At 41.0% G+C, this 12,842-nt stretch overlaps 1 protein-coding gene across 4 annotated transcripts in view; it reads right to left on the reverse strand.

The window, feature by feature from the left end:
• The window catches only part of DIP2B (disco interacting protein 2 homolog B), a 221,428-nt gene that overhangs the window by 22,963 nt on the left and 185,623 nt on the right, over positions 1–12,842 (reverse strand). For all 4 annotated transcript variants that reach the window (XM_032420670.1, XM_032420669.1, XM_032420668.1 and 1 more), the window contains 4 exons: positions 6,488–6,597; positions 6,268–6,348; positions 1,775–1,898; positions 111–232 (listed from right to left, as the gene is read on the reverse strand). In XM_032420670.1, the coding sequence (XP_032276561.1) occupies positions 111–232; positions 1,775–1,898; positions 6,268–6,348; positions 6,488–6,597 (437 nt within the window). The remainder of the gene's footprint in view (positions 1–110; positions 233–1,774; positions 1,899–6,267; positions 6,349–6,487; positions 6,598–12,842) is intronic.

Here is a 12,842-nt window from a genome sequence, read left to right on the forward strand (position 1 = left end):
ACAGATTTCACTTCCCGACTCAACAAAACCGGAAATTTAGTAAGGATCCTGAGTTGTCTGACTCTGGATTTTATGAGATGAGGACAAGGCAAGATACACTCGGTACTTACATCAACAATCATGCGGACAGTGGGCAATGTGGCCGTAAGGTTCTGAGCATGAGGAGGTCGGACAGTGACAGGTATGCACCCCGCATACAGGCAACCATAGAATGCAGCTATTAACTCGATGCCTGCAAGACAGAATAACTTAGCTGCCCTGTATCACTCAGAAACTAAAAGGTAGATCTTCTAAAACCAGTTTATTATATCATGTGCCAGATAGGTTATTGAGATCATAATTTAACATAGATAATAGCAGAAGAAATTTTTTAAATCGAGAAGGGACTGAATGTAAAGAAGGAAGCATATAAAACAACTTAAAAAATATACAGAAGCCAAGAATAAGTAACAAGAAAGGAAGTCAGAAGTAAAGAAAACTCTTGAAAGACACCTAAGGAAGGTATTTTGAAATCACTACTTGATATTGCTTAGAAGAAATAACGGCAGAAATTAGGTCTGGTAACTTAGGAAATAAAAGAATGGGGAAAGGAGGGATGAGGAACACCTGAGCTTTAAAAAAATATTTAGAAGGCTGCTGTGTGACAAGCAATTAGACTTCTGAGATGTTGCTCCACCTGTGGGTGCGAGTTTTAGGGAGGTAAAGTGTGACTCAGTTTGAAGAAGACTTTCCACTATCAGGACATGGAGAGTGGCCTTTTCAGGAAGTGCTCTGGTCCATCACCATGTCATTCACTGGTGGATGGAAGACAATCTTACAGGAACACCACAGGAGGGTTCTTTTACCAGATGACTTTCTTTTTTTTTTTTTTTTTTAAAGATTTTTATTTATTTATTTGAGAGAGAGATAGAGAGAGAGTGAGAGAGAGAGCACAAGCAGGGATGAGGGGCAGAGGGAGAAGCGGACTCCCCGCTGAGCAGGGAGCCTGACGTGGGACTCGATCCCAGGACCCCGGGATCATGACCTGAGCCAAAGGCAGACACTTAACCAACTGAGCCACCCAGTCGCCCACCAGATGACCTTTTAAGAAGTCTTAGTATCAGTGTAAATAAAATAGCATAGTGAGAATCACAGAACAAAATGAACTAAGGGGGATAAAAGACCAGAGAAAACCAGAGGTATGAGTGGGTAATGTGACAGAAGAATAAAGAAACGAAAAACTCAAATATTTCACCTAACATTTTTAATATTTACACCAAACTGTCATCAAATAATTCTGAGTCCCTCTTACTGTGAAGAGAACATTTTTAAATTAAATGAGAGCATGGAAGATGAAAGCAGCAATAACGAAGACTACACATCAATCAGGATATAAAGAATGCAAAGTCAAAAGAGTTCACACATAATATTCTTTAGGAACTGGGTGAAATGGTCCCATTCCTGAACACTCCTAGAAACAAAGCACCTCTTTTGAAGGTTCCAAAAGTCAGAAAGTCTTCACTTACTCATTCGATATTTACCATAGCACCAGGAACTATGCTAGACAGTGGGAATACAAGACTAAATACAACAGACACAGTCCCAGCAGAGCCATGGTGCTGCCCAACTCCAGGGCGTGAAGCTCGGTTCTTACCTTAGCCTGGGTGCCTGGGACTCCCAGAGCTGGGAAGTGCCCAGCCTATGTGGGCAAAGATGGCGGCCCTCACTTCCTGGCCTCTCATACTCTGTAGTCTGGTAATGGAGCTTGAGTCTAGTTTACCAACCCAACACCTACCAGGTGGATAGAGCAACACCACGTTGTCTCCTGCATTTAGATGACCCTTATCACCAAGAACTGACGCAATCCTCTCTGCCCGCTTATGAAGCTGAAGGCAACTGGCTGTGCACACAGTAGTTCCCTTGAAATAGAAGAAAGTATAAGTGGGTCAAAACTCAGGAAATTAAACAGTGACAAGTACAACGTTATGTCGGAAAGGCTTGTGCCTTGGTAGATTCTCTTTAGCAAGTTATCAATCCCAGTGAAAATTCCCGTAGTACCGAAAGACGTGTGGTATTTCTTTTTCAATGCCTGATGGTACTTAGGGAATATCAGCATTAACTTAAATCAAACATACGTATCTATAGTCTTTCTTGTTTAAGACAGCTTCAAAAACACCTAGGAATTTTTTATTTAAATGAGGAAGTAAGAATGGAAGGAAAATAAAGTAGGATGAGGGCAGGAGTCACTGCTGGCCGTGTGGCCACGTGCATCATGTGCATTTGCTGTGCGTCACACAAATTTGGCTCCGAGTATTCTAACAGCAAAGATGTAAATAAAACAGGAACAATTGGAATCAGAGTCCACTCGCTGATAATAAAGATTAGCAGATCAGAAGATGGCCAGCTACTCCTTTTTTTTTTTTTTTTTAAAGATTTTATTTGTTTATTTGACAGAGAGAGACACAGCGAGAGAGGGAACACCAGCAGGGGGAGTGGGAGAGGGAGAAGCAGGCTTCCCTTGGAGCAGGGAGCCCGATGCGGGGCTTGATCCCAGGACCCCGGGATCATGACCTGAGCCGAAGGCAGACGCCTAACGACTGGGCCACCCAGGTGCCCCCAGCTACTCCTGATCCTGAGAATAATTTCTCCTTGAGGTCTTCATCAATTCCTGAATGTCAATCCAAGTTTCACTGAGCTGGGCTTTTTGAAACCCTTTTGTGTGTAAAGATAAACCACACAAATATGAAAGTGCATAAAATATGAATGTACTGCATAATGGAAAATTACAAAGCAAGCACTGGGATAAGAACGGGCAGGCATGAAGAACACCACTGCCAGCAGCAGCAAAGCACACCCCGGGGTGCCCCCCCGCTCCCGGTCTAGTCTCGTTCTTTCTTTCCCTCCATACGTAACCGCTACTTTGACTTTTTAATCTTAATCACTGATTTCCTTTTCTTTATAATGTTACCACCTGTGAAAGATTTGATTTTATAGAAATGTAATGTACAGTATATACTTCTGTGTTTTGCTTCTCTCTCTCAACATTAACAGTCATCTCTGCTGCAGTGCACGGGTGTAGTTCTCATTTTTGTTGCTGCGTAGTATTTAACTGTACAAACACACGACAATTTATTCATCCATTCTGCTGCTGATGGACAATATCATTCTTATACATGTATCCTCATGCTTAAACACATGAGTTTTGGTAAAGGGTAGACCTAGAGATGGAATTCTGGGGTCACCGCATATGCCTATCTCCAACTTCACTAAATAACACCAAATTATTCTCTGCCTATTGTGCTAATACCACCCTATCTTAATTATTGTAACTCTGTAACTCAAAAAGTCTCACAAGAAACACAAGTTTTATTTTTAAAGCTATTTTAAAAATAACTTTTAAGTTTCTTTAATATAAAATAGTACATGTTCAATATGGAAAATAGAGACAAGTAAAATATAAGATATAACCACTATCAACATTTTGCTGTATATTTTCCTGGCTTTTAAAAAATGAGTATATATTATATATAAATTCACATGCGACATTAAAAAAGTGTTACCATATTATACTATCTGCCTGAAGCTGTGTATTGCACTGGTAAAGAATGTGGGCTCAGAAGCCAGCTCTGGGTTCAAATGAAAGCGCTAATTTCCTAGTCCCACCACTTACTAGATCTCAGGCAAGTTATTTTCTATCTCCGGGCCTCAGTTTCCTGAACCTTAAAATGAACTATAAAATATATAGCACCCAGAACAGGGTCTTCAGTAGGTACTCTATTATTATTATTATTATTTTTTAAAGGTTTATTTATCTCAGAGAAAGAGAGTGAGCACAAGTGGGAGGGGCAGGGGGAGAGGGAGAGAGAATCTCAAGTAGACTCTGCACTGAGCACGGAGCCCTATGCGGGGCTTGATCTCACGACCCTGAAATCACGATCTGAGACAGAATCAAGAGTCAGATGCTTAAGCGACTGAGCCACTCAGGTGCTCCTAGGTTTGATTATTTTACTGAAGTTTGATATGTTATTCTTTACCACTTGCACATTATGAATATTTTCTGCATAATCAAATATTCTTTTATAACACTGTTTTGAATGGCTGTATAGTATTTCATGCCATAATTTTATATGCCATAATTTACTTAGTCAACTGTCTATTGTTGGACAGTAAGGTTATAACACTAAAATGGATATCCCTTTGGCTAAAGTCAGGGTTAAATCCATAAGGCCATTTCTTGTATCTTACAATATTCTTCTTTTTGGCCCATGGTACAGTAGCAAACTAAACCTTCAATAAAAACAATTTTCTGGGGGTGCCTGGACAGCACAGTCAGTTAAGTGTCTGACTCTGGGTTTCAGCTCAGGTTGTGATCCCAGGGTCATGAGACTGAGCCACTGGGCGTGGCGCCTGCTTAAGATTCTCTCTCTCCTTCTCCCTCTGCTCCCCCATCCCCTGCACTCTCTCTCAAATAAATAAATCTTTAATTTTTTTTTTTTTTCCTGGGCATGAGGGAACAATGTGATATGGTCACTAAGCTTTCTGATAGTCTGGGCTAATCCAAGGTAACATATTAGAATATGCAGAAGAATAAATGGACTAAATGTCTTTGAGTCAACACATACATTACTTCCCTAACCAAGAAGCAAATTTAAACTTATGCTCTCTAACAAATACCTGGGGGCGCACCTGGGTGGCTCAGTTGGTTGAGCGACTGCCTTTGGCTCAGGTCATGATCCTGGAGTCCCTGGATCAAGTAATGCATCAGGCTCCCCGCTCGGCAGGGAGTCTGCTTCTCTGACTGCCCCCCCTCATGTGCTCTCTCTCTCAAATAAATAAATAAAATCTTTAAAAAAAACCACAAAAAACAAAACACAAATACCTGGGATACAGGTTTCACAGGGCTTTAACTGTAGCCCAGCTTAGAAGCGGAGTGGGGAAGTAAGCTGGACTGACATTTTCTTACTGAAATTGAGGACCCTAATGAATCCACGGGCTTGGAGGGAAGCCCAATTCATTTAGAGTAGAACAAGGAAGGCGAAAAGTTTTCTATCAGAGTGCAATGGTTCTTTAGATTTTTAATGATTTTTCACTAAGATGCGCAGCATACTCCCCTTATGAGGTTCTATCACTAAATAAACTCTCAAAAGTGTTTGTATAAAATACATCAGAATCCAGGGGGGCCTGGGCAGAAGGGGGCAATTTGGGTAGGTGGCCCAGGAGATTTCCATAGGCCCTACAGTCCTCCCCCTGATGGTGGGAAATACTGTTATATGCCATTGTCACAGTACTTTTAGCCTCTGATTCAGCTGTTAAAACAAGTATTAGTACACGCCCACAGAATGCCTAACTTAAAAAAATATAATATTCTGGGGCGCCTGGGTGGCTCAGTCGGTTAAGCGACTGCCTTCAGCTCAGGTCATGATCCCAGGGTCCTGGGATCGAGCCCCGCATCGGGCTACCCGCTCGGTGGGAAGCCTGCTTCTCCTTCTCCCACTCCCCCCGCTTGTGTTCCTGCTCTATCTCTCTCTGTCAAATAAATAAATAAAAATCTTTAAAATACATATATATTTTTTATTCTGATGAACCATCCATTAGAAAGTATCAGTTAATAAATTTTGAATAATTTTCAATTTGTTTTTTATCTGTTAGCAATAAATCATTTAAGTATATAGTAAAAATAACTTTGCTTCAAGAAATATTTATCTATGGGGCGCCTGGGTGGCTCAGTCTGTTAAGCGTCTGCCTTTGGCTCAGGTCATGATCCCAGGGTCCTAGGATCGAGTCCCAGACTCCTTGCTCAGCAGGGAGTCTGCTTCTCCCTCTTTCTCTCCCTCTGCCACTCCCCCTGCTTGTGCTCTCTCTCTCTCTCTCTCTCAAATAGATAGTAAATAAAATCTTAAAAAATAAATGTTTATCTAAAGTCATTTTCTTCCTGGTGGAAGTCCAGAATTAAAAGTCAAATTGGGTTAAAAATGACATGACATAATGCATCCTATACATCTGCAGATCTTTGGAACTGCACTGTTAGCCCCACTGTTCTTATCAGGACTGAATAAAGGCGACTCGACTGTAACATGAGGAGAGCCAGCATTAGATAACACTCCAGGAGGTCTCATTTCAACCTTGAAGTGATTGCACAATTTATCCTCATATGTCAAAACAAGGAGAAAGCAGTAACTCCTCCCTCAGAGTTGACAATGGAAATTTTCTGATGGAAGAGATCAAGAGTGCCTAAGATCCTCCCATAATAGTCATCTGATTAGACATATACAGTTGGATTTTTAATACCTTGGCATTTAACAGCATGAAGAGTACATGGTCAGGAGTTGCCTGGGCTCGCCACTGTAAAATCTCCGCCAGAAACTGGTGCTGAAGTCATAAAGCAGAAAAAAGAATCAGGGTCAGTAACTTTGGAAAAGTTGGATAAGGCATCTCCCATCTACTGCCTGAAGCAGAAGTTCTGTCCTTGACTTTTTTATAAAAATCAACACATCTGAACTCTTCTTACCTTCCTCACTAAGTCATTCTCTTCAATTTGCCCAAGATCTCTTCCTGCAGCTTGTGCTATGCGTTTTCCAGCAACTAGATTCCCAACCATCACAGAAGCAGGGCCCACACCTGTAAGTAAAGGCAAAAATCAACTCTCTGGGGGTGGTAATTCAAACTATATCCCTGAAGTATTTCCAGACTGACCCAAACCAGTTCAAATATTCATTCAACAATTCAGACTGAGCATTCCTCTAGGCACTGGGGGCACAGTAGTAAACCAGCCAAACAGCCTGTTTTCTGGTGTGGAAAGGCAACCAGTAAGTACATATACAAATAAACCATGTCAGGTAGTAGGAAGTGCTAGAAAAAAACAAGATAGAACCAGAGAAGAGACAGGGATTTTGGAGGGTGGAGGGGAGCAGGTGGGCTCCTATAGCTTGGGTATAAGGAATTTTTCACTCTGAGGAGGTAACAGTTGGTTGCACTAGTTCCTACTGATAAATAATTTCATCAGGTCCAATCACAGTATGACCCTAAAAATGGACTTAACAGTAAGGAATATCTGGTCTGGAAAGAAATCTGCCATCTATGAGAACTGAGAGTGGGTTCATCAGGAATCTCAGAAGTGCTTTATTAAAAGTGAGTAATGACAATGTGCTGTGGGACATTCTATAAGACAACTGGCCTGGACTCTTCAAAAACCGTGTCTTTAAGAGAAAATAAGGCTAGGAGTTTCCAAATTAAAGGACATGACAGCCAAATCAATGCATGACCTTGACTGGATACTAAATTTTTAAAAATCAGTTGTAGGGGTGCCCGAGCGGCTCAGATGGTTAAGCGTCTGCCTTCGGCTCAGGTCATGATCCCAGGGTCCTGGGATCGAGCCCCACATTGGGCTCCCTGCTCAGCGGGAAGCCTACTTCTCCCTCTCCTTCTCCTGCTCCCCCTGTTTGCGCTCTCTTGCTCTGTCAAATAAATAAATAAAATCTTTAAAAAATAAAAATTAAAAAAAATCAGTTGTAATAAAAAAGTGAAGAAATCTGGATACAGACTGTGTATTATTAGATGATAGCATTATATTGTTAAATTTCTTTATTTTCTTTCTTTCTTTTTAAAGACCAAGTATATGTACAGGAGCAGGGGTGGGAGGTTGGGGGGTGGGCAAAGGGGGAGAGAGAGAGAATCCCAAGCAGGGTCCACATCCAGTGCGGAGCCTGAGCGGGCTCCATCTCTTGACCCTGAGCTCATGACCTGAGCTGAAATCAAGAGTCAGATGCTTAACCAACTGAGCCACCTAGGTGCCCTAAGGTTAAATTTCTTAATAGAATAATGGCATTGTTGTTGATTAGGAAAATTTTAGGACTTTTGTTTTGTTTTGTTTTGGTCTTTGGAGATAACATTACAGAAATATTTAGGGGTGAAATGTGATTTATGCAATTTATTTCCAAAGAGTTCAGTAAAACAATGTTAACAACTGGTGAATCTAGGGAAAGTATACAGGCGTTCATTGAGGTATTCTTTCAATATTTCCATGGGTTTGACATTTCCAAATAAAAATGGAGAACTCACTGAACTCTACCTCTGAAACTAATAATATATGTTAATTAATTGAATTTAAATTAAAAAATAAAAAGGGAGAACTCTCCCTCTCTTCAAGAAAAAAGTGCTAGGGTGCTGTATGCCTTTCTTGACAGTTGCTTGAAGACTCTATTGTACCAAACTAAGCAGATGGCTAAAAGATAACAAAACTTATTACCATCCATGTTTTGAATAAGGTTGATGCTACATATGAATTAATATTAAATATCTTTTATTGCCAAAATCTGTTGATCCTAAATATACAGCTGGAATAAAATCACTTAAATCATAGACTCTAAATAATTGGGGAAGTATAGGTAAAGGGTATAAGGGAATTCTCTGTACTATTCGGCAACCTGAAGTGTGAAATTATTTCAAAATGAAAAATTAAAAAATTTTTTCACGTCGAATAAAAAACTCAAGTATAAAGTACTCCAACACTCTGCTGAACAATTTGAGTCTACAAAGTATCTACTGAAATTTTAGGTATAATATGCAAAACTCCTTCCTAAGAAACTGTATAACAAGTTACAGAAAAGATATGTCATATTGGCAACAGCCTTTTATTTTTTTAAAGATTTTATTTATTTATGTGACAGAGAGCGAGGGAGCACAAGCAGGGGGAGCAGCAGAGGGAGAGGGAGAAACAGGCTCACCAAGCAGGGAGCCCGATACAGGGCTCGGTCCCAGGACCCTGGGATCATGACCTGAGCCGAAGGCAGACGCTTAACTACTGAGCCACCCAGGCGCCCCTGCAACAGCTTTTTATATAGGCAGGGACTCAGAGTGTATCTGACTGTGTTAGCTACCCAATCCTGAAATTAGACTGTAAAATTAATAAAGGTGTGTGTTTTTATTTTTTTTTATTTTTTATTTTTTTTTAAAGATTTTATTTATTTGACAGAGAGAGATAGTGAGAGCAGGAACACAAGCAGGGGGAGTGGGAGAGGGAGAAGCAGGCTTCCCATGGAGCAGGGAGCCCGATGCGGGGCTCGATCCCAGGACTCTGGGACCATGACCTGAGCCGAAGGCAGACGCTTAACGACTGAGCCACCCAGGCGCCCCAAGGTGTGCGTTTTTAAAAGTGAATTTTTCAGAGTAGTTTAAAACAGCAAAAATAATTCAGCAGCAATTTCTTGAGGTCCTTTTGCGTGCATTCCTTAAGTCTAAGGATCACAGAGGGTGAAAAATAATTGAAAGCAATAACATCTAGAAGGCTAACTGCTGACACCTTGCTGCACCTATAAATACGCCTTCGCCTTATTTTTCCCCACAAAATTATGCAAATTTCCTGTGGCAAAGAATGCTAGTCATCAATCCCAATATCTATTCTCCTCTTCCTCCTTAATAACAGACCCCCCAGTTTTAAGCTACGCAAATAAATGCCTGGAATTAAGACTATATTCTTTAGAGTGGAAGACTAATATGTAAGAGAAAGTATATGTGCAATTTCTAGAAAATATGTTTAAAGGGCAAGGGTATTTCCTTCTTTGCTTTTTTTTCCACTTAGCTAGAATGTAAGAATGATAGCTGGAGGTCAGGGGGCCTAACTGGGCCCTGAGGCAGTATGCTAGGATGGCCGTGGCAGATTGTTTTATTTTCTTATAATCCTTCCTTTCCTTCCTGTTGTTGCTGAGATTATATGACAGGAGTATACCTCTCTGCTCTAATGACTCTGGGCATGGTCTGAACTTGTTTTGGACAATGACATGTTAGGAGCCATGACACAAACAGAAGCTTTAAATATGCTTGTGTGGTTTGGCTTGCATTCTTGCTTTTGCCATCTGCCTTGAGAAAAATATGGCGCAGTAGCTGCTGGTCCCATGATGAGGAGACACATGGAAGAGTTCCGAACCCAACTATAACCTGGAATCAAGCCAAGCTCAGCTGATCCCAGCCAAGTTCAGCAGAGCCACATCCCATGAGTGAAAAATAAGTGCTTTGAAGCTATTGAGTTTTTAGAGTTATCTGTTATGTGGCATATCTGTAAAAACAGTTGACTGATACAATGCCAGAGCAAGAAGATGGGAAGCTGGAACCACAATGACTGGGGAGCTACCACCCTAGTCCCACACTGCCTAGCTCTGAATTTCTTTTACCTGAGAAAGAAAAACTTTTCTCTTGTTTTTTTAAGCAGCTATTAGGTTTTTCTGAAATTTGCAGCCAAAACCAGTCCTAATACATTTCCCATTCTTTTTTTCTTTTTTTTTTTTTTAAAGACTTCATTTATTTGACAGAGAGAGCCCACGAGCAGGGGGAGCAGCAGAGGGAGAGGGAGAAGCAGGCTCTCTGCTGAGCAGGGAGCTCGATGCAGGACTTGATCTCAGGACCCTGGGATCATGACCTGAGCCGAAGGCAGACGCCCAACCGACTGAGCCACCCAGGTGCCCACGTTTCCCACTCTTTACACAATAGCTCCAACAGGCAGCTCGCTGAGATTTCTGTCACTAGGCTGCCTTACCTTAACCTTTTCCATCTTCCTTTTCCTCTCCTTTCTTACCTCACTCCTATTCATCTCCACTTTCCCATATTCTTCTTAAATCCCAACCTCTCATGTTATCCCCACATCATCTCTACCCCATCTGTGCCATGGTTTTCAAACTGCTTTGGTCCAACCCATATCCATCCCACTAAGATCTTAGCAGGACATCACAACAGACAGCAAAAATACAGAATCCAAACCTAATACTTTCATTAGACAAGGCAGATGCCATACCTGTGGGGGCTTAGGAATAAATCTTTTATAGAGGTTTTCTTGTTTAATAAAATTGAAATCTGGCTAGCAAAAGCAATGTTTTAAGCCTCTAGTATGTCTCTAGATAGCATCTTTTAAGCACCTACTATGACATGAAAGGTTTGTTAAAAGAATCCTGGGTTGGGGCGCCTGGGTGGCTCAGTTGGTTAAGCGCCCGCCTTCGGCTCAGGTCATAATCCTGGGGTCCTGGGATTGAGCCCCACGTCGGGCTCTCTGCTCTGCGGGAATCTGGAGTCTGCTTCTCCCTCTCCCTCCGCCAGCCACTCCCCCTGCTTGTGCACCCTCACTCTATCAAATAAATAAATAAAAATCTTAAAAATAAAACCCTAGGGGCGCCTGGGTGGCTCAGTCGGTTGAGCGTCTGCCTTCGGCTCAGGTCATGATCTCAGGGTCCTGGGGTCGAGCCCCACATCGGGCTCCCTGCTCTGTGGGAGGCCTGCTTCTCCCTCTCCCACTCCCCCTGCTTGTGTTCCCTCTCTCGCTGTGTCTCTCTCTGTCAAATAAATAAATAAAATCTTTAAAAAAAAAATAAAAATAAAAAAATAGCATTTTATTATTAAGAGTATGCTTATTGTTATGAACACTGAGTAATCTATAAAATGGTTGAATCATTACATTGTACAACACCTGAAACTAATATAACACTGTATGTTGATCATATTTCAATTTAAAAAAGTTATTTAACATATTAAAAACTATTTAATACAATAGGATTTTAGGGATGCCTGGGTGGCTCAGTTGGTTAAGCGTCTGCCTTTGGCTCAGGTCATGATCCCGGAGTCCTGGGATCAAGTCCTGCACTGTGCTCCTTGCTCGGTGTGTGTGGGGGGGCTGCTTCTCCCTCTGCCTGCCTCTCCCTCAGCTTGTGCTCTCTCTCTCTCTGACAAATAAATAAATAAAATATTTTAAATAATAAAATAAAATAGGATTTTACTCATATGACAAATGAATGTAGGTCTTCAGTAAACCAGGAAGTGAGATGGAGAAGGCGTTGTGTGTTATATGAATCTGCCACACACTTAGGCAGGCAATATGAAGATAGTTTTAATATATTTTTTTATGAATTACTTACAGACTTCTTGATTTTGACTGCCCCTTCAGAATATTAGCCTCCATAAACTCTTATTCCCACTAGCAGAAACTGATAAATATCATATATACTTTAGCTCTACACACACTGTTACTAGGGCTAGTGGATGAGTTGACAATAACAAGTATCTAGATAAACAACTGTGACATCATCTCCAGCCACCAGACCAGGGAAGTAACTTTTGCAGAGCAGAGTGTATTAAAATTTTAATAATGTTAGGATAATGTCTTGAATAAAAATGTCCTAGAAGGTAAGAGGCTAACCTTTTATTTTATTATTGTACATTGTTTACCTTTCAGTAAAAGCTGTCTTACAGAAATATGATTAAATGCCACACTTCCCCTTCCCTCCCTAATCTCCCCATTACCTCCTCTCTTCCCAACACATTTGGAGGCCACTGAGCTGATGGACATTCTGTCTGTGTGTGTGCACCTATGTGCAAGTGGGTGAGTGGGTGGTGGTGGCAGGATCTGTAAAGTCCAGATTTGGGCTCTCATGTTTTCAGCCATTCAGGAAACTAGAAGCCTCTTATTAACTTCTCAATTAAAATAAATTAGCATCAAAAAACGTAATGATTTCAGTTTGGGTTAAACAGATATTTCAACATGATTGACCATCAATCAATTACTCCTCCCTTTAGCCTCTTACTCAGCCTTGTAACCTCTGTCTGCTCAGAAATAAGGCAAAAAGGTGAAATGGACTATTTGTGTTTTTTTTCCTCTTTTCCATATGGCAATTCACGCACACTTACTTGCATCTTGAATTCACAGGAATTCGGAAAATGCAAAATATGCTATTTATCTTGTGCTTATAATGTGGAAAATTTCGAAATTAAGTATCTTGCTCCCTAGAGATATTACAGGCCCAAATCAGACCCCTAAAGCTTAAAACGACTGAGGGATGACTCTTGGTAAGTGATTCCCAACAGAAAGGCAGTATAACATAGTGACT

This window comes from Phoca vitulina, unplaced genomic scaffold (assembly GCF_004348235.1).
Source record: "Phoca vitulina isolate PV1807 unplaced genomic scaffold, GSC_HSeal_1.0 scaffold23, whole genome shotgun sequence".
Classification (NCBI taxonomy): domain Eukaryota; kingdom Metazoa; phylum Chordata; class Mammalia; order Carnivora; family Phocidae; genus Phoca; species Phoca vitulina.